The sequence below is a fragment of the Melospiza melodia genome, chromosome 18 (genome assembly GCF_035770615.1).
Source record: "Melospiza melodia melodia isolate bMelMel2 chromosome 18, bMelMel2.pri, whole genome shotgun sequence".
Taxonomy (NCBI): Eukaryota; Metazoa; Chordata; class Aves; order Passeriformes; family Passerellidae; genus Melospiza; species Melospiza melodia.
In genome coordinates this window covers 16,314,238-16,336,963 of record NC_086211.1, presented here as the reverse complement: position 1 = coordinate 16,336,963, position 22,726 = coordinate 16,314,238, and the positions used below count along the sequence as shown (strand labels likewise).

The 22,726-nt window shown below is 42.4% G+C and overlaps 1 protein-coding gene across 4 annotated transcripts in view; it reads right to left on the bottom strand.

Moving 5' to 3' along the window:
• Positions 1-17,230, bottom strand: part of CRAMP1 (cramped chromatin regulator homolog 1) — a 49,006-nt gene extending 31,776 nt beyond the window's left edge. For 2 of the 4 annotated variants that reach the window (XR_010029968.1, XM_063171361.1), the window contains exons 1-5: positions 15,425-15,443; positions 14,562-14,911; positions 5,368-5,561; positions 3,783-3,936; positions 831-914 (exon numbers count right to left, since the gene is read on the bottom strand). Coding sequence is in view for 3 of the 4 variants with exons in the window: in XM_063171361.1 (XP_063027431.1) it covers positions 831-914; positions 3,783-3,936; positions 5,368-5,561; positions 14,562-14,910 (781 nt within the window). In the remaining variant the exon portion in view is untranslated. Of the gene's footprint in view, positions 1-830; positions 915-3,782; positions 3,937-5,367; positions 5,562-14,561; positions 14,912-15,424; positions 15,444-17,137 lie in introns of those variants that run through there. The other 2 variants (XM_063171363.1, XM_063171362.1) reach the window with 2 other exon arrangements.
• Between the last annotated feature and the right edge of the window lie 5,496 nt (positions 17,231-22,726).

The following is a 22,726-nucleotide window of genomic DNA, read 5'->3' as shown; positions in this document are numbered from 1 at the left end:
AAACCACAGGAAGACTTTTTATTATGAATGTGGAGAGGCCCTGGCACAGGTTGCCCAAATAAGCTGTGGGTGTCCCATCCCTGGAAATGTTTAAGGCCAGGTTGAATAGGGGTTGGAGCAACCTGGTCTAGTAGAAAGTACCCCTGCCCATGGCAGGGGGTTGGGATAAGATAGTCTTTAAGGTCCCTTCCAATCCAAACCACTCTGTAGTTCTGAGAGCCTAAGCTCAGGTATGTTGCTAATGCAGTTAATCAACTGCCAGCAAACAGCAGAGCATTGTTATGGCACATACTCCTCCATCTTCATTCACTGACATGGACAAAACTGGACTCTGGGACTGACAAGGTCAGAACCCATCTTGCTTAGGCAGTGAAGTTATTTCCAATTCTGATTTGTGCCTTTTCATCTTCAGGGTACAGTGAGCAAACATTTAGAGAAAAACTTGGAAAAATACACCATCCCAGATTTTGACTGCATGGGCACAAATAATTCTGGGTGTAAGTAGTATCATTTACACCCTTAATTGCTTAGGTTTCAATAATAACAGAATAGATCATCTAAGCTTTGAGTATGTTTTCCTGTCACCTGTGGGCAATACATGCACAGCATTTTGCAGACAGATAAAACTAAAGAAATCTAGCAAAGTGGACTAATGCAATAGACTAAGGAAGGTCTGTAAAACTAAAAATGTATTTAATGAAGAAATAACACCACAGATTACAGCAACAGTCAAGAACTTAATAGTGGAACTGAACTAGACACTGCCAACCTCAAGGGTAGTAACTTCTGATTCTAGAATGTAAAAATAACCTGAAGTCATTCATACTCACATCCCCCGATCTTTTTCCTTAGTTCCCCATAGCAGATTAAGCCATACAGCTCCAGGGAAGATTTTTTCAGCCCTTGAGAAAACACTAGAAAGCAGAAGAGGTGTCAGTGAGATGCAGGTTGCAGATACGCACAGCTACATTGTAAATGCTCATTTCAACACTATAAAGGAGAGGATCTGTATTTTCAATTATGAGACAAATCACAAACGCAAAATTAAGTTCTGGTTCAAGAAACACTATAATGGGACTGGTTCACCAACTTTCTTTTTATGGCATTTTTTAGATTACAGGAAAACAAACGCCATGGAATTTAAACAAATATGCAACTGCTCAATATGCAAAATAAAGCCAATTCATAATAAAGCTAGGTCCAGTATCAATTGTTTACAAATTCTAAGGGAAATGTCCAGATGCCCCCAAGCAAATGCATACAGAACAATTTCACATGAAAATTCAGGGGTAGGTTTGTATTTTCCAGATGACAGATTTTTTGGGCGCACAAACACATCCTAAGAGATTTGACGCAAATTCTAGATTCTAAATTTTTACACAAAAAATTGATGGCATTTTATTCAACTTCGCAAGGGGTTTTTTTTGTCCTTTCTCTTCAACACACAAGATGCAGACATTAATGCTAATAGACCTAAAGATCTATGATAGCAAGGACAGTCTTGTGATTTACAAACCAAGTGAAAATATTTATTCTTGTCTATTCATCAAAACTTTAGTTCTCTTTGATTCCAAAATGCAAGCACACGTATTTCTACTAATATTAAACCTAATCAAACTACTGCACTGACTGTTAAAATTCCTTCAGACAATGAGATTCTGGACCCCAACGACACAGATACATAACTGATTTTTATTTTAAAAATTCTTCCATACTGTGTTCACTGCAACACTGGCTTTTAAACAAAATACTAATGGCTTCATCTTAAACTGCTGCCTTGTTTGGAAAAAAGAACTCCCAAATACACCTTGTGCCAGGTTGTTGAGATACTCAAGTCCTCCTTTAGGTAACCTAAGCTCAGGAACACAAAAGTTCATAAAGAACTACATATTCACAGTATAGTATGTACCATCACACATAGTATGATACTAAGTACATAAGCTTGTACACTAGCTTGCATTCCTTCAGCTTCTTTCTAGTCATATCCGTTTCTCCATAATGACTTACTTTTAATAACTCATTATTTTTAATTTTTAGTGAGGTTTAGCAAGACCAAGTGCTGGGTCCTGCACTTTGGCCAAAACCTCCTGCAGCACTACGGGCTGGGGACAGAGTGGCTGGATAATGGCCAAGCAGAAAGGGACCTGAGGGTGCTGACTGAACATGAGCCAGCAGTGTGCCCAAGAAGACCAATGGCTCCTGGCCTGGATCAGAAATGCTGTGGCCAGCAGGACAAGGGCAGTGATTCTTCCCTTGTACTCAGCACTGGTTGGGCCACACCTTGAGTGTTGTGTCCAGTTCTGGGCCCCCCCAATTTAGGAAGGATGTTGAGATGCTCAGATGTGTTCAGAGAAGGGCAGCGAAGGGTCTGGAACACAAGTCCTGTAAAGAGTGGCTGAGGGAGTTGGGTTGTTTAGCCTGGAGAAAAGGAGGCTCAGGAGAGACCTCATCATTTTCCACAACTCCCTGAAAGAAGGGTGTAGCCACCTGGGGGGTCAATCTCTTCTCTAACACACTGAGTCACAGAATGAGAGGACACAGCCTTAACCTGCATCAGAGGAGCTCTAGGACAGAAATTAAGAAGTTCTTCACAGAAAGGATGACTGAGCATTGGAATGGGCTGCCCAGGGAGGTGGTGGAGTCACTGTCTCGGGAAGTGTTTAAGAAAAGACTGGATGTGGCACTTGGTGCCATGGTCTACTTGACAAGGTGGTCATAGGTTGGACTTGATGATCTCAAAGGTCTTTTCCATCCTAGTTGATTCTGTGATTAAGAGATTGTATTTCACACTAGCTTTTTCATTCCTTTAACTTCTTTCCACATCCATTTCTCCCCGAAGAGTTATTTTTAACTTGAGAGGCTTTGGCCACAGACTACAGATGAATTTACTATCCAAAATTTTGCTGATATTCAGGAGTTATTCAAAGACCAAAAAATTCAACCACCACAAATTTATGCTTCTTAGAATAGACCATCAGAATGACCAGAAAACTCTGGAGACTATTACTTAATTACAAGCTAATGGGAGAAATTACATTTTTGACACCCTAAAGTCAGAACAACTCAATCTTACTAAACTAAAATCTGGTCACTCTGAAATACATTTCTTTAGCCTGTTATTCAGATTAGGCCACCCACAGACTAAGCTGAATCCTCTCTGCCCATTCCTAAATAGTATGGATTTGATAAAAATCCATTTTAAATTAAAATGTTACTGTTATAAAATACCACCATCTGACTTCCTAATTTTGTTTTCATTAAACCACTTGCAGAAGGAGGGAAAAGAATGGGAAGGGGAATATGGCACTGGGAATCATAAGTTATTGAACCCATGGTACAATTTCAAAGTTCTTTAAAGTGGGAGCAAATATGCCACCATTTAAACTTGTATTGGACTGTGATTTGTTTCTACGTTCCCCCAAGAATTGCAAAGTGGTGCTGGGTCAGTGTGCTCGATGGAGCCATGCCTGATTAATGTCTAAGCAGTTCTTGAAGGTGTGTTCCTGACAATACAAAAACATTTCCTTGAACCTGGTTTTCCCCCAAATATTAACAGAAGGATCTGCATTTACTATGGTGTGGTGAATTCACAGAACAATAGTGATATAAACACCAGGCTTTGGAAAGCATTTTTCACAAAACATGAACCTTGATAGGGCCATGCTAATGAAAACAAGAAGTGAGACACTGTGAACTCCCTGTTCCTCCTCAGTATTTATTTCCTCACCTCTAAAAGGCAGGAGTGCAACCCTTGCACCAAGCCCATTTTGGTGCATACTAACCATTATCAAAGTCAATGTACTTGGAGATCTTGTGCCAGGTGCGGTAGTAGAAGTGCCGGACCTGCTCCTTGTTCTTCACCATGCTTGCTGGTTTGCCTTTCTTCTTGTATTTCAGGGCAATGTTGTTCTGGATAGCTTCAAAATCCTTCCCATGCTGAAGAAAGAATAAATCAAATAGAAATACTCAAATCCAAACTTGGATCTTGCTGTAAGTCAAGTCAAACAACGTGAGGGGCTTTGGGGTTCTTCGTGGGAAATTGAACTTCAATGGTCATAAACAAAATTTTTGGGGACCAGATCTCAACTGTGAAAGAATGACACTGGCTTCCTTTGTTTTATATAAAATGCAATATGGATACCAAATTAATTACTTTCCAATTTCTTTAGCTGTTTCAAAATAAAAACAGTAAGTTGCTACCAAATTGAAAAAATCACCCAACTTTACTGACAAATGTGTTAAGTAGCAGGACTAAAAACACTGATTTTCTCCCTGAGCATTCTTTACTTTCCTCTGCATTCCCCCCACCACTTCTGACTAGAGTAAATGAAAAACATACTATATTTACCATCTGCAGTTTTATTTACAGTACATTTCATGTTACTGTTACTAGGAGTAAAAAGTTTGAGTTTCAAAGGTCTTGATTTTATACACATTAACTTCTGCTACCACAAAATTTTTGTATTCGGAAAAGGTTGGAACTGATTTCAACACAAAGTATGAAAATCTTTTCTGAAAGGCAGTGCCACAAAATGAATGGTAGGAGGGACTGAACAAACTGAGTCTTGGATCCACCTTAAAACAATTTTTTAAAAAATTTGCTTCACTATTCAAAAAAAATCAGTGAAATGGTTTAAAAATTACTTGCTTCCCAGGAACACTACTGCAATTCAGAGGAGTTAAAAAAAACACTGTTTAAGTGTTCCGTTTGTCCACAAAACATATGCATTTGATACCATACCTATGATGAAAAAAAAAAATTCAAAAAGATGCACACGTGCAAAGAAAACTCCCCATCACTGCTTTTTTTACATTTGGCATGCAGTTTCAAAACAGATAAGCTGTTGAAATCATCACAGGAACAGGACGAGCAGGGATCCACCATATAAAACATAAGAGACAGAAGATAAGATGATATAACTTCTTGTCTCTCGGCCCAAGGACTGAACTGGCTCTAGCCTCTTCAGGGCCAAAGATTAAACACAATTCTCTTCAGAACAGAGCAACTTTTCTTGTTTGGTATTATAACAGAGCAAGTGTGTTGCTTTTGAAAGTTCAGACAGGGACATAATTTAATTATTTTTTCATTTGAAACAGAACCATAATTAAATAACAACTGAACTTACTATAAACATTTATTAATAAAACTCAGAAATCTTTCCTGTGTATTTAAAGGGAAAAAAAAAGAAACTTGACACTTTTGACATGTAGCTCTGACAGTTGTTTTACAGCCCCATGTATGGCCCTACAAATGCTCATCTGTAAGTGGCCTTCTGCTCCTGCCAATCTCACCCTAATCAACCCTCTTTAGGAATATCCAGACTCTAACCAAAGCCATCTATGTCTTTTATTTTCTTCTACATGTACCTCATACAGTCCCTCAAAGAAAGTATTCTTGTCCTCCGTGCTCCATGACTCCCACTGCCGTCGGACTTTCTTCCCTTCTTCCTTCTCTCCTGTCGAGGAACCCAGGTTCCTTGCTGCTGACTTGGAATTCCCAGCAGGATTGCTGGGAGGAATTCCTGATGTGCCACAAGGTGCAGCCCCTCCATTATCTGCTGCTGTAAAAAACCATGACCAGAGTGAATATTAAACCAACAAGAGGATTCATGGATAGAGGTAAGGGAGTAATTCAGAATTTTCTCCTTTTTCACTTGACATACAATGGGCAAATAACAAGGTTCATTTTAAAGGAATAAAATCTCAAAGCACAAAAAATGAGGGGAAGATTTCAATGGGTTATTTTTTTATTTCCAGAAGTATCACAAATAAGCAGGAATGTACCACAGCAGCCTCTACCAGGTAACCCTTGCTGATGCTTATATGCTGCTGAGCTCTGCAGTCACTGCCCTGCAGGCAGGGGGACCCCCTGAGCAGTGCTGAGCAGGGAGCTGACCAATGGAGCAAAGTGATGTCCATGAGGAAAACAGGCAGAACGGTGACATCCTTGTCTTTGGTTTGATCCTGCTGCCTCCGGAATAACTGCGGAGAGGGAAGGATTGAGAGATGTGGACTTTAGTTCACCACACAATGACAGATGAGCATTTCCACAATCTGATCCACAGTGTATGATCCTCAGGGCTCCACCTCTGACATGGCCCATCTAGTAAAACTTCAGCTATCCAGAGGACAGCAAGTCTCAACCCATTCTCCTTTCCCAAATCCTGCTGTGGCTTTCAGAAAAAGGCACAGAGGTATAATCTTGATTGTCCCTTTGTCAGTTATCAGCATCCAAAAAACATGGAAAAAGAGCTATGAAGAAATGAGAATAATGCTGGATAAAACTAAGAGAATTTGCTGTTTACTCAAGTAGGGACCTGGAAAGAAAACAGGATGGAAAATCTATAAACAATACACCATGCCTAGTTTGACACTATATATCAGAGTGCTAATCCAGAAACTAAGGTAAACTCCCCAAAATGCACTCTTTATTTTTTTTGTAAGAAGATAAACATTCCCAGTAACTTATATTTCCAAAATAAATTATCTTCAACTTTATTTTAAAAAATTGTTTAGGATTTGACAGCCCTTATCGATGCAGACGTACTTAATAAAGCAGAAGTCCTTTAACAATAAACTTTCATTGCTTATTTATAAAGAATGCTCCTTACACTTTCCTTACACTATTCTCCAGTTATTGGCCTTTACATTTTGTGTTTTACCTCATGATAAAATTGCTTGCCTTAGCTTATTTTTTTATGCACCCAGTTTGTACAGTACAGTGGTCCCAATCGGTTTCCCTAACTTTTATATATATCAACATAATTCTCTCTTTCATATTTAGGCTTAAAACGTTAGTTATCTTTTCTCAACTTCATGAAGCAGGGATTTTACCTGACAAAGCCACTGTTTATATACATACATACATACATATATATCTCATTCAAGAATCCAGAGATCCCACTTTCACAATTCTAACAGTATTTTTTTAAAGTATCAGAAGAATCAGCTGTTACAGGCCCACCATGCTTTAGAGATTTAAAGACTTGTATGTAAATCTTAACAAGTCAGTTGTAATTTGAAAGTAATTCCTTTGGGCAACAAAATAATATTTTTTCCAAATCCTAGAGAAGGTGGTTTGCACAAGTAATGGAGAATATTTTGATTTCAAACTTGGAAGAGAATAGGATGTGTGAAAGCACATTTTTTTCATGCATACAATAAATATTTACTTGATATAAAATGTGATATTGTGACTATTTCGGAGTTAATGTTTCTTTTATTTCTAGGGATGACTATTTGCCTCTTTTGAAAAAATTACTGTCTACCATGGGGAAGCATACAAGGCAAAACATGAAAAACCATTAGACATACAGAATAAAATGCATTTATAAACAGCTTCTCAAATAAACAGCTTCTTTACTTCCTAAAGTCTTCAGCCACTAATAAAATAATTGAAATTTAATCCATTTAATTCTGGCACTCGTGAGGTAAATCCTTTAAAAAAAGAAAACCACAAGAAAAAAACTGATCACTTTTACAGATGGCTGAGAAGAAACCCAACACAGACAGAACTGACACTTCCTCATTCTGCAAATGTGAGATTGGAATATCATAATTTGCACATTAATGAAATACAAATCTTTGGTCAAGAAGGGGAGAAGTCAAACAAGTCAGTCCCCAAACTCAATCTCCAATCTCCTGTTGCTACCAGCTCCCAACACAGATGATGTCCTTTATCAGAAGACAGGTACAGGATTTCAGTCCAGAGTTACTATTCTTATCACAGATCCGTAACTACTGAGAAATCCTTCAGAGGAAGAACAAACACAGGATTTGGGGATTTCATTTGTGTGCTGGGCAGTTGGTTTTTGTCTGGAGTTTCTGGGGGAGTTTTTCTTTTTGTTTAATACTTACTCAAGCAAATAAAATCCTAAGTAAGTTGCTTGAAGAACAGATCTTATCAAGGATTTTCTAAAGATTGTTCAGTACACTTGGTACACAAAGTTTTCCTTATTAAAAAGCATAAGAAGCTAAAGTGTCAGTGAAGATTTTATGCTCTCATTAGAATTTAAAGTTCAGTTTATGTTCATTTATATTTTAGTGGTAGGTAAACAACGGACTGAAGAGTTCTAACGGACATGCTGAGGACTCCATGAATTCAACTTCTACAAAGAACACGTAGTTCCTAATTGATCATTTGTTCTTTTATGCACACTTACTATTCCACAAGACAAACTGTAGTCCTGGGAATTTTATGAGAATCTTTTTTGTTTAAAACTCTTTTATAAATGACCATCCAGACAATTGTTCAGAGTATTGTATACGAAGATGTAAAAACCTGAATATTCTGTCACCTCTACAGAGCTCTTGCGTGTCATTCAACTGTTTCAGGAACAAAGGCATTTGTTCTATCATTCCTTGGCATAAACTTTCTTACTGCTGTGCATGCTAATGTTGATCATGAGGTTATCCCAATACACCTTAGAGTATACTGAACCTTGGTATGGCGATGGAATGTACTATATTCTAAATAAAATAACTATAGACCAGTTCAGGATAAAAGGCAAAAACAAGACCAGTCATACATTAATAAATTACCCCCCATAAATTCATTACTTCAGTCTTACTGTATGCAATTCTTGTAACATACAGAACAGCTAATGAGCTTTCATCCCCTCACTAATGACTGACGATTCTATTATTAATTCCCAGTAATGGATGATTTAAAACTTCATCAATGCATTAAAACAAGGAGATCCCCTGAGGCCAGCTATACCATCACTGCTTCAGAATGCTGGGGAGAAGGAGGGGACGCACTCTTAACAACCTGCTGAGGTGTTTGTTCAATGTGAAATCATTTATAGAAAAGACAAGACAAAGACAAGTGGGACATTCTCCCACTGCCTACTCATCTTTCATCTCCCAGCCAGTGCCCCAGACATCCACATCATTACAGCTGTAACAACTCCTTCCCTTTGCTCCAGGTATACCAGAGCACCAGCACTTGTGTACAAGGTACAAGGCCATCATTTGGATATGACTGCCAGCATTTTCCCTCAGCCTTCAACACAGTTTGCAAAGACTCCAGGTTTTTGTACTCAGTATTTGAACTGCAATGCCCAACAAAATCATGGGTCAGAACACCAGTGTTCCAGAGAAACTTACTCCTTCCTTTTGTCCAGTGTTGTTACCCATCTACATGTCCCATTATTAGAACATCATTTATCTGTGACTGGCATACTGCCATATCAAACTACATTCCCATGGAAAAAGCTGTCTCTGTAGTTCAAAGCAAAACATAAACACTTGCAAAAATTTATATAAAGATGTTTAAAAACTGCAGTTTCAGAATCTGATATGAAAATGACAAACAATGGAATACATGTTTATAACAGCAAACACTGACAGTATTAGGATCTCATACTGACTACTGCCACAACTTCTTCCTTCTAGGTAGCATCTCAGAATTTGCCTTTCAGCCTTCCACTGACAGCTCTTACAGGCCAGCTGATTTGTATCTTCTGTGACAGACTGCACACACACAGAAGCTGGAATCCCCAGAGTAAATTCTCACTATATACACCCTTGTATCCCAACATACAGGCTGGATTATAGGCTTAGCTCACACCATCTTAACTTCTCCAGGAGTCACCAGTCACTGTAGGTGGAGCATTCATTTGGGAATATCTCTATAAACAAGATGGGGCATTCACATTCTTGCTTGCTGCAGTTCAAATACCAAATGCAAGGACTAACTCACTTCCCAAAGGGTGGGATGCAAATGTCAACCTGTAACAGACAAGTTCCCCACAAGTCAAGCTTCATCTTGCTAACTTTGTAACTAGAAAGGAAGTTTCCACCCTGCCTCCACAGGACACAGCACGGACACCTGAGAAGGGCAAGTCTAGAACAGCTTATGTCTTATGGCAGGGTTATGCCATGAAGTGTTCTTGTTGTGAATTAACATCCAGAGTTTGAAACACAGACTCGGAATATTCTGAGTTGGAAGGGACCCACAAGGATTATGGAGCCCACTCTTACATGAATGGCCTATACAGGAACTGAACCTGCGACCATGGCATTCTCAATACCATGCTCTAACCAACTCAGCTAATCTCAGGCTCAACTCCTAACTGTCCTACACAGACAATGGCAACCTGTCTTCTCCTGACTGCTAATAGTTAGAAAATTAGAGATAGCTGAATGTGCTAAAAGTATACGGAGTGTCAATTGTCAACCTGAGCCTTCTAACAAACCTATACTGAAGGTTTGCTTCTCTCTCCGGACAGGATCTGTTTAGTACACAATGTATCAAAGGCAGCACAATCTGAGCTAACCCAGAAGAGCAATAAAAAAACCCCCATGGTTTATTATACATTTGGTCACTCCTCCATCTCCTGTAAATCACTATTCTCTTGCTCTTCCTGAAGCAAACACCCATAACACTCAAAATACAGTTCCACTTAACACTGTGGCCATGCAGCCTTGCAGGCAGGCATCTGTCAGAGCTCAGTACTGACTGCAGAGAGAGAGAAAATCCTCCTCTCGTGCCATGGGATGAGATACTGTGGAGTCCTGGTCCTGAGCCACTGCAAAAGGGAGGGAGGGAGAACTGTGTAAATGGGATGGCAAAGAATGAATCATGTCAGGGCAGCATAGAAGGAAGAGGTGCTAAGTGCAAGTGAGAGGGACAGAATTAAGGAGAATGTCAGAACAATGGACTGTGCCAGTAGGTTTTAAACTTGGTTCATGTCTCAGTGAAATAATGCTGGAGGAGTAACATCTCAAATGATGGTTACAATATATTCTGCAACACATGAACTCAGGAAGTTACAATAGAACACACTGTAAGCACATACATCAGGTTTTTTAGTATCTACATCCTCTCTACAGAAGACAGTAGTTGATTTAACCCACATGCTACCAAACACAAAACTTTGGCATGCTGAAACAAACCAGACTGCTTTTTAGCAAGTTCTATACCATGCCAAAAGATGGAACACTTTAATTCAACTAAGCTTTCAGCAAATAAGTCCTTTTTCAAAAAAGAACTGATTATTACCTCAAAACTAACACAAATACTTGTTTGAGACATTCTACACATTTTAGGAATAAATCCAGAACAGCATGAAAGACATCTTCAAGCTTCAGCTCATCACCATTAGGCTAGTCCTCCTGACTTCATTCTGCATTCAGAAAATGGATAAAAACACGAAAATGGCAATACTCTACTCTAGTTCAAGCTGCATCTACAGCACATTGTGGCCATGTATTCTGATATGCCTTTTACCAACGTGGTCACAACACACACACACACACACACACACACATATTCCATCCACCCTGGCTTCATGGACCAAAGCCTCAAAACACACCTCAACACCTGTGCTCAGCAACCATGTGGCATACTGGTGTTTGAGAAGCAAACTCTCAAAAATGCCTCTTTTTCAGCAACCTTAACTTGGTCTGCATCTCCTGCCTCAACAGACCTCTCTGATTGGAACTCCCCCAATAAACTGTCTCAACACCACTAGTCCTTCAAGTTTCTGCTATGGTTTCGTGCAAGTTACTTGACTTCCTTTCAAACCTTCATGCTTTAAAAGTCATCCATCAGTTGAGGTGTAGACTACAACCTTGAAAATACAATTAAAAGATGATGAACAGAGTATGATAATTATAAAAAAAAAGGCAGAGATTCAGATATTTGTGCAGAAAATTTGATAAACCTTCCCACAATTCCAAATGGATTGGCTCCTGAAGTGAAATAGTTTCCAAACTGTATTTTACTGTACTACTTCCTATGTAATTTCTGCCCTAAACTCATAAGTGCACCTCAGTACATAAAAGGCAAGAGGCAGGATTCAAAGATGCAATTAAAGAGTACATCAGGGCAATCTGACTATTAGCAGCATGTTTACACACTCCACGAGGCAGAACTTGGGAATTATTATGAGCAAACTTCCCAGAACCACAGTAAGATAAAGTTGAAAAGTCAGCAGCTGCTGAGTGGGCACACTCTTTTCACAGTTTACAGCCAAGTTTATCAATAATTTGTCTGCTACAATTAAGGGCCCTAAAAGCATGAATGTCAAAAGTAAAAAGGAATTTACAACACATAGAAAAAAAAATACTACTTTCAAAACTTTTCTGGAGACAAACCATCCCCTGCTGAGCAACCACAATTTGAAAGAAAGTAAGTGCATTGATCACACTCCTTAAAAATTGGGAAGTGAGAGTCTTCCTTTCAGAATACAGAGGTTCTAGAAGTAGAATCACTTCAATAAAATGTTAAGGGTTACACAGCATTATTGAATGTCTATGACAAAAACAAGTTTCTGGTTTCACTGGACCAAGCATAGGCGTGGTCTGGTCACTCCAGTTGGCCACTGTCAGAGTTACTTGTGCAGCCATCACCTTGACTTTGACATAAAGAATGCAAAAGCTTTCAGGTTCAGAGCTGATGCACTCCAGCTTTTCATCATTTTTATTCTTACAGACGGAGGAGAAAGTTAGTGGGACAGCTAAATGAAAGGATTTAAGTCCAATCTTTATTAGTCATCTCCACCTTTCCATTCATTCCCTATCAGAAGCTGGCTCTGTGAGACACTTCGCTCGGAACACAGAGCACTGAATTCTGATCACAAGGCATTCCACTAGGGAGAATTTAGACAAGCCTGGAAAACCTCTCATTAGGCATCTGTGAACATAAAGAGCTCAAATTAGAAAGGATCCCGCTCCATGGCTCTGTTCTCCAAAATCTAACAATTATAATCTCCACCATATCAGAAAATCCAATCAATTGGACACATTCACACCAAATCTGGCAAGGCAGAGCTGTGGCTGGTCTTAAAATTGAAAAAGTGAAAGCACAGTCATAATTCTAGCACAGTCACTCCTGATGAATTTAAGAAGTTCTCCCAAACCTGACAACATAGTACAGTGATTGCAAGCACTATCCATGACTACTGAATTAATATTTTCTGCTCTGTATGTAATTTTCTTATGTTTCTTTTGGAATCTGAATTGCAAAAGTGAATGAAATTTCTTTTCCTATTGTCTGGATATTCTTAGTTAAAAATTATTCTGCTGCTCTGGAATTGGAAAAAAATGTTCATGTACAAACACGAATATACACTTACACAAACACACGTACTTGTTCACACATGTATGGACTTCCAAATCAATGGAATAATTTCAAATGGACATATTCAACTTGTGAATCACAGACAAGACATATTTCAAAGAAACACCTCCTCACATCCAATACTATTTACAATCCTGGAATTAATTATACATAGACAAAGCTAAACACTCCTAGGTATTCCATTTGTTTGTTTATTTGGTTTCATGCAACTGGAAGAAAAATCACATAGGCCTTTCTGTTCCGTCCTCTACCACCACACAGAGCTTTCATTTAACATTGAAGAGATTAAAGAGGACTTACTAAGGTATTTAGAAATTCTTTAGTCAACTATACCAAGTGTCAAGCAACTGAGTTCAAGAACCTTTTTCTGATATAACAATAACTAAACTATCCCAATTTGCACTGCTTTTTTAGTGCAACACAAAACGATCATAACTGTAATGCTTACTTAATGCCCAGCATGCGCACACTCCTGAGATGGACAAGAGGGAGGTAACCTCCAAGACAAATTTATGCAACATGGAATTATACTTCAATTTAGCAGACAACAGTAAATTTCATTATTTTAAATGTTGATGCAATCTTTGAGTGCTGTTTTTCTCAAAAATTAACAGAAAATAACACTTGAGTTCTTTAGCACATGATATCCAAAATTAGGCTCAAGTACAGCTCAACTGCAGTGCTGAGATGTCATCAGTCACTGCTGAGCACACACAATAGCACCAAAATACTTAAATATCCCTGCTGCCTTCCAGCTATTCAAGTTAGAAACAGCACCAAAAAAAAAAGTCAAATTCTTGTCTCCAATGCTAAGTGGAAAAGCAGGTGTATGCATGTCTGTACCTACAGACCTTCAAATGTATACAAACCAATCTTAATAAAAATTCAAATCATATAGATGCTCAAACTGTTGTGAAACAGGACTCCCAATACCTTAGAAACAAATATGCCAATATGTGTATTTCATTGCTGTTTCCAAAATAATTATTTGGATAATAAAAATAACTGGGGGAAACCACCAATGTCTTGTGGGTGGGATTTTTTTTCCCTATGTTAACTAGCACCCAGTGAATATTTTGTTACTATTCAAGAACAGAATTCAGAGTGCAGCCACTTGATTACACAGCTAGCTAGAGTCTGCCCTAATAAAAATAGAGGAATTTCCCAAAACTAAAGAGAGATGAAATAAAGACATTAAAGATTTGCTTCAATAATGTAGAATTTTTCCCTCCTCCACATAAATATCCAGACCCTCCATTTCTGGAAGTGCAGAGGACAGTGGGCAGCAGAGAAGCTGAAGCCTTGGGACACAAAGAAGATTTCAGCCATGAGAAACAAGCCCCGAAACACCTTCCCAAAACCAAACAAAAGATGGCATCTACAGAAAGAGAATGACATCCCACAGCCCCACAGGTGCCTCCCCTCTTTGCCATCCCCCTTCCCTGCATGTTTTTAGGGTGGCAAAACACAGTACCTTTGCCTTTCCCGGCAGTGCTGCTGCCTACCGAGGAGGATGCCTGGGAATCCTTCTTCAGTCTCTTGCTCTGAGGTCTGACACTGGACCTGAGAAAATGATGCTGGTCCTGGCTCTGGGAGGGCTGGAGAGAGGCAGGGGCCGGTGACAAGCTGGGGTTCGGTGGGGAGCTGCTGGTAGTGTTGCTGTTAATGATCTTCTCTTCTTTCTTTGTGCTGCTGCTGCCTGGAGCTGCCTCTCCTCCTCCTCCTGCCCCTTCTTCTTCCAGGGACTCTTCATCTGCTCCTGCTCTCTTGCCCAGCTTTTTCACCCCTTCCTCCCCACTGCTCTCTCCCAGTTTCACTGTCATCCTGCAGGGGAGGAGAGGGAGAAAAGAGGGGGGGAACACAGTCAGCCCAGGGAGCCCCCCGGGGAGGCAGAGAAACCCCTGGGCTGAGAGGGGAGAAGTTTAGCTGCAGAAATTCCTCTCAACATGGCCGCCGTTGTTTGTTACTAAATCCCCCTTCGTTTGCTGTCCCGACCCAACAACCTGTGCCGAGGTGGGAGGGGGAAAGCCCCGCCACAACCCCTCCCAAACCGGCCCAAACGGCAGCCAGGGGCCCCCGGTAGCCCCCCGTCTCTGTCCCGGAGGGCTCCGGGCCGCCTTTGGCCGAGAAATCGCCCGGCCAAACTCGGGCGTGTGGCAGCGCTCGCCAGCGCCGAAGGAGCGGTAGCCGCTGGGCCGGCGGAGCAGAGCAGAGCAGAGCGGGGAGTGCTGCTCCCCCATCCCATCCCATCCCATCCCATCCCATCCCATCCCATCCCACCCCATCCCACCGCACCCCTCCGCGGCTCCCGGGCCCAGGGCTCTCCTCTCTCCTCACCGCGGAGCCGCAGCCCGGCCCGCCGCGGGGGGGGGATCCATGCTCCTGGATGCGGCGGCGGCTTCTCCTCCTCTGTGTGTGTGTCTGGGGCTGGGACTGGCCGAGGCTCCCGAGGTTCCCGCTCCCCTCCGCCCCCACCCCGCACCTCCCCGCGCTCCTTTCCGCCGGGCAGCCCCGACCCCGCCGCCCCCGCCGACGGCAGCACCGTGGGCCGGGTCTGTTCTGTCACCGGGAACGGCCAGGGACTGGCTCCCCGGGCCAGCACCCCTGCCTGCCGCCTCTGCTGGGAGAAAATTAATACCACCCCATTTTTTCTCCTTTTTTTATTTTTTTTTTTTCCAATTTGGAGGTCAATAAACTTCAGATGCACCTACAGCGGTTGCGCACCCTTGCCTCGTTGCTCCTGACCATGCAGAGACCCTGGCCAAGCAGGGCAGCCCTGAAGCCTTGTGCCAAGGGAGCATCCCTGGGCCTTCAAAGGCATCTGTCAACTTTCAGACCTGACATTGGGACCAGTTGCTGGGATGACTACTTCTTGTGCTGACTTCACAAATCCTCTCAATTCTGAAGGCTTTTTTCAAATACTTGGAACAAAATGTCAGATATGGACACAAGCTTAAAGCATTAAATCACATTATCTGTTAAAACCCAACAACTGCTTTAGTTTTTCCTAAAGAGTGTAAAAATATTACTGACAGCGTATCTAAAAGAAGTCAACTTCCAAGAAAGAACCAGTTCAAACCAAGGAGCACTTGGGATGCAGCTACCTTGACACTAAGGCAGGAGCCACCACCCAATTTCCCTCTAAAAGATAACAAACAAGAAAAGATATCCAACAAGAGGTGGAAATTCTGAATATGACAAACACTGGAATCACTACAGATTAGGCTGACACCAGGATAACAAGGTTCAAATTAACGAAAATGCATCAACATGATATGGCATACAAATTCATCAAGTTACTGCTTAAGAGTGGTATTCCTACTATTAAAATTATATTTTTCCGTCTAATTTTCAGCTAAAACACTGAATCCATCCAGAACTGTGTTGGGCAATGTTTCGCTCCTTGAAAACACCCAATAAACTGTTCTGAACTGTGGATCTAAGCTCACACTGAAATTTGGTTATTTAGTCACCCGACAGGTCCTTAGTTACAGACTGGTTCTTCACTCACCAAAACTTAGCGTTTCTACTTATTTTGAGGACAGAAACATTTAATTCTAACAGCTTGTGCTCAAAAACTTTGCATAAGCAAGGCTTAAATAATTTCAAGCTTGGTTTTATTGCTGGAAATTAAACGATGCACCCACCCACTGGCCCCCAACAATTAGGAGAGGGGAAACGAAGACACACTCCTTGGGGACAGCTCTTACAGGACCCGAGTAGCACACCCCAGGATCTGCCCCACTTCTCAGCTGCTGGCTCCTTCCAGCATTCTGCCTAAGCCGGGCAGTTTCCCCGTTATAGCTGCTTTCTCCTTTCGTTTTCACCTTCTTCCTCCTTTCCCCTTTTCTCCTAAACTAAAAATTTCTTCAGCCTAGCTGCTTTAGTCGCCTACACCCTCGTGGCCGTCCCTCCGCTGCCTCCCGTAAGAGCCGCAGAGCCGCGTTCCCCAAGCGCGGCCGGCCCGGAGGGGCCAAGCGGGGCCGGGCCGGTCTCCCCAGGGCCGGGTGCGTCCCGCCCCGCAGGTTCCATCCCCCGCCCCTGCCTCACCTGCCGCATCAATGCCGTCACGCAGCCTCCGCGCTCCGGCTCCTCCGCCGGCGGCTGCCTCGGCTACTCCGGCACCCACAGCTCCAGGCACCTCCGAGCTGCGCCCACACCCGCCAGCTCCGGAGGCGGCCGGCGCGGAGCCCAGCGGCCCTCCCAGTTTTGCTGGCGGCGGCAGCCCCGTTCGTGGCGGTGGGGCCGACCTCTTCCCCGGGCTACTCCGAATCCCAGCCGCGGTCCCAGCGCCGCCAGGCTCTGGGCTCGGGACCGCGCTGGTCTCGGGCCGGGCTGGGGCTGCGGCGGTTCCGGTTCCTCCTCACCCTGCCCGGGCCGGGGGCGGGGCCGCGGCGCGCGGGCCCAGCTGAGAGCGCCGGCGCTCCCCGCCCCCCAAGCAACGCGCCCCATTGGCCGGGGGCGAGCGGGAGCGAGGCGGGGGCGGGGCCACGGCCCCAGCGCGAGCCAAACAAAGCGCGGCGCGGGGCGCGTGACGACAGCTCCGCGCGGAGGAAGAGGCGGTGGCGCGTGTCAGCTAGGCGTGGATCGAACCCCGAGATCTGGCCGCTGATTGGCTGAAAGAAAAGCCAATGGAGAGCCATCTAGCCGAGCCCTTTGGAGCGGGCCCAGGTCCATTGCTCAGGGAGCGGGTGGTTCGTGCGCGGCGCAGTGCTCCCGGCCGCCGCGCGGGGGCGCTGCAGCTCCGCCCGGGGCTCTCCGCAGGCCCGCGGAGCCGGGGCTCGCTGCCCGCTGACACCGGACCCGCGCCCGTAACGCTTGTGAAAATGCATGTATTTTATGATTGGCTTTTCGCAAATATTAAAATGAATATTATATGTGTTGTATTAGAAAATAATGCTGTATTAATTTTCTTAAGTACTGTGTAAAATACAGTTTTAGGTTATAAAAATTGTTAAAATAGAAACGATGCTATGTAAGATGCTTTGTTGAACAGAAAGGGCTTGCAGCGAGATAGCAGACACAGGACACCTAGATCTTTCAGAGAAAGGGAATGTATTGCCTTCTCATCAGAAGAAACAAACTTCTTCCCGGCTTGGAGGCGCTGTTAGGATTAGAAGGAAGAAGCTGACACTGAGCAGACAGAATCCTGTGTTTGAATGGAATTTATGCATCATGTATGAAGTGTATGAATATGCAACGGGCTATTGTTCTTAAGGGTTAATCCTTTGTTAACGGGTGTCCTTTTTTGAGCTCGTGATGCCCAGAAAAAGGTACCCGGACGTCCGTAACTCTTTGTTTTTATTGTCTCATATTGTCTTAATTCAATTTGTCCAAATTGTTATTACTCTAATTGTGTTACTATTTTTATAACCATTTTCTTACTGTTAAACTTTAAAAATGTTAAAAACAAGTGATTGGCGTTTTTCACACCGCTGACTCGCTCCCTTCGCCGGGACCCCCAGGAAAGCCGAGGGGCCGCTCTCCCTGGGGCAACTGGGACGTTCATGGGCTGCATTTGCTGCTGGGCGTTCTTCTTTTCGCAGTGGGTGCTCCTTGATGTGGACTGATACTTCTATGTGGTGAATTCACGTTAACAGCTAAGCAGGATAATTTAAAAAAATCTTATAACTGATGCTGCATGAGACACTTTTCCCTTAATAACGTGTTTGTGGAAAGAATATTAGATCATTCTCTTTTTTGAATCTTTATAATTTTCATAGCAGGAAAGGGTGCCTTAGTCCTCTTCCAAGGAAAATCTTTGTAAGCTTAGAAATAAAGTCATAAGTAGTTAAACCTCATGGTGGTGTCCAAATTCTGGAAAATTTGGCTCCCTTGGAGTATGTTGCAAGTAATTATCTATGATGGTAGAAATGTAACATGTCTTGAGCACTGTGTTATCACCTGTAAATATGCCGTGAAGTGTGTTTGTGAGTAACCAAGTGGACTGCTCTAAATGGAATTTGTTATAAAAAGTTTGTCTCCAGTGCCGAGCTTTGCGTTTAAATCTACATCTTAATTGTTTGTGTTTTTTTAAAGAAAATATTTTCCAATTTTGTTATAATCTTGCACAAGATCATGTAGTTTATTTTTTCTCCTCGGCCACAACCAAATTCAGCAATACTGTTAGGAAATGGATTCTGCATCTCCACTACCATTGTGATAAATAGCTATGATTTGTGCTGATAAAAATTGAAACAGTAATCAATATTGATACAGTAATTATTAATATTTGAGAATAATAAATAGTTAAAAAGTTGTAATGCCAAAGAAGAGAGGGAAGGGAGGGGCTCCACCCCCCCTTTCTCAGCAGATGTTTTCAAGGATCACAAGAAAGAAGCTGAAGATACAGTTGCTAAAAATGAGCAAGAACCCGGTTGGGTCCCAAGAAAATGCTAATTATAAGGGACTTATTGCCTTGATATGTAGATGCAGTGAGACATTAGTCTTAGCTTACATTGTACTGGCTTGGTGTGCATGTGTAACCCAAAAGTGAATTAAAAAACAACGAAGAAGACTACAGGGCCTTCATCAGTGACGACCCCCAAAGACTCGTGTGACCACCAAACCGAGTGACGGCGCATGCGTGATAAAAGTAGTAATGAAGGCAGAGACAGAAAAGTGACTAACCGAAAATAGGAAGAAATAGAATTGACACATAGCATATAAAAGGTGACTTTTACTTAACAAGCTTGTACATGAAGTAGCAAAAGTCATTGAACTCAGCCCTCCGTACCCCGCAGTTGTTTTTGCTTATGCGCTATTATTAGAACCAAATTATCCCTTATTTTAATAGAATTATATTGTATCCAATTTTATATTTTTTATTTTAACTATTCAATTAAAATTGTTACTACTTTTAATATTGTTTAACTTTTTTATGACAAGATAATTAAGCAAACATAACACCATGTATTTCCATAGTGCTTTGCAGAGAGATGTGCAGTTATGTTCAGCTCTCCAGATGAAGGTTTCCATTCTCTGTATGTAAATAACTTTCCATGCTTGAATGGCCTCATTGCCTCCAGTGGACTGTTAAGGGGTGAAATTGCTCATGTGTCTAAATGTTTGTGAGAGAAAAGCTGACTGGAAAGGAGTTGGACAAGAGCTGAGAGGCAGGGGGTAGGGTGAGACGCCAAAAGACACTTGAGCTTCCATTTGTTCAGTTTTGATCATGGCCCTTCCTCGCAATTCTGGTTTTACAGACCTGCCCAGCTACAAAATGCAAACAATCTTCCAGTGTTTCTTGTCATGGTTTTCTAGGCCAGGCAAGAACATTAACTTGGATTTGTCCCACATCCTGTGTATTTTAAAGTATGAATAACAAATTGCATTTTGACTAGAAAATAGAGCAAGCAATGCAGAACTGTTCAGCAGAAGGACAAAGTTAATACTTTACATTTGTTATTTTTTTAAAATTTTGAATCTAATCTGCATGATCATTGCAAATTATAACATGGAAGTACTTTTTCCAAAGATCCTAGGTGTAAAAGTCACCAATATAGTGAATGTTCTGTATTTTCCTTTTAGATTACTTAGAAGCTAGCAGATTTCATTAATAATTTATTTATTCTTAAAAGGCTCTGAAATTGTTTATTCTGGCAGACAATAATGGATGATCTTTGCGTTTCTAAAGCAGTTCTTTCCCGTGCATGTAAGAGGATTTAAATGGAAGGACAGACTGCTATTGTTAATCCCATATTGCTTACAGAATAAGGAAGCACCTAGTCATGCAACTTTGTTTTCTTCTTGGGGTGTGAGGTCAAGCCCTTAGGGGAAGGGAGGAAATGGGCTGTGAGCAACTGCACTACTGCAGCCAGTCCTGGGACTTAAGGGATTTGGAGCTGTGTCTTTTATGATACCGGGGACTTGGAATGGAATGATTTTTAAAGCCTCTTTCAACCCAAACCAATCTGTGGTTATGTGACTTTATGAGTAGAAGGGAAGATGTTAAGATCCTAGGAGTCCACATTCACTAGTCTATTTATCATAGAAACAGGGCTTCTCTGTTGAATATTGAAGGGCAGGAAAACTTAATTCCCAGCTAAGCCTGCACAAGTAGGAATATGTAATTTAGTTATTGGGAAAAATATTGTGCAACATTGAAACCAGCCAATTCTGAGAGCTGCAAAGTGTTCACTTGAACAGAGACTCAAGTGGGTTGTTTAGACTATTTTTATTCCAGCCCAGAAAGGGATGACAGACGATGATTTTTTGAAGTTTCAGCTGGGTGTATGTTTTTGACTTGAGTGTATCATGTAGTTGCAGTAGTTTCCACGACAACTTGGTTATCTAAGACAGCAAGGCATCTGCACGTGGTCTGCTCAAATCCTCAACTTCTAATCTGGTGAACTCAAGGCTACAGTGAGAACAATTGGCTGGGCAGAGGCAAGGGATGAATTTCTGACTCGGGGATTGGCATCTGAGTGAGCCAACTGGGCTATTGCATGTTCAAGGAATCCACCACGAAGAGATGCCATAAATGATTGTTACAGCTGATGCCTTGTAGAGAGAGAAGATATAAAACTCCAGGAAACAGGACTTTGTCAGTTCTGCTGCTCTGGTCTATGGGAGTTGCTGTCATGTAACAAGGTCCAAAGCCAGTGTTTTGCCTCTCTACCTGAATGTTGCCCATAATTCTACAGATATACAGTGTGTTCCAATGTACTGTGTGTCTTTCACTGTGTACTTTTTTTCTACTTGCTACCAAATCAGAGGGGGTTTTTCTGTTTATTTTGTGGGGTGTTTTTGGGGTTTTTTTTTGTGCTGTTGTTGTTTTTTGTGTTTGTTTTTTTTTTTTTTTTCTTTCACAAGAGTCCCTGCGTATTTGGGAAAGGAAACTTATAAACACCACATAAATGACACATTATACATGGCCAGTCAACCTCGAAATATACAGGAGCTGCTCGTTGTAGCTGTACCAGGTGTGGCTGCTTTTCATCAGCTTGCGCAGAAGTGTTGTGACTTCAGAGGAATTACAAATGACTATGGGTAGGACAGTGCTGTGAGGATTTGGTCTTGAATTTTTTCAGCCCTTTTGAAGGTGTTAGGCAGGCCTGGCTCTTAGGGCTGGCTGCAGGCCCGATGGGGGCGGGAGCCGGGCATGGAGCTGGGCTGTACCTGGTGCTGAGGGGTGTGGGGTGGCAGGAGGGCTTTACGGGTTGTCTTCATTTGAAAGACATAGTCGTTAAGTTAAAAGCTCTCCCCCCCAAAACTCTGAAAGAGCCGCTGAGCTCCGGGCGGTACACTTCAATATGGTTACGATATGCATTTCTATATCGCGGAGGTTCAGCTGGGTCACACTCCGTCACAGCAGGTGCTTGATAGCGTTGGGGATCGGGAGGGTTTGGGGAAGGATCTCGATTCTCAGGACGGCGGCACAGTCCATCACCTGCGCTAGAAAATACTCCTCACAGGCCAAGCCACCAAACCTTGAAGACGCCTCTGAGACCGTCGGGGACAGCGCAGCGGGACGGCCGCCGAATGCGCTGTGCTCGTCAATTTCCGCCACTCTTCGTGTGCCGCCGAATGGCTTCGGCCGTTCCCGTCACTCCTCGGCTCGACTCGGCTATTTCCGCTCCCGACTCTCCCCGTTGTCGGGGTAACGCAAAGCATCGCGGAGTGCGGCCTGCGGCGGGG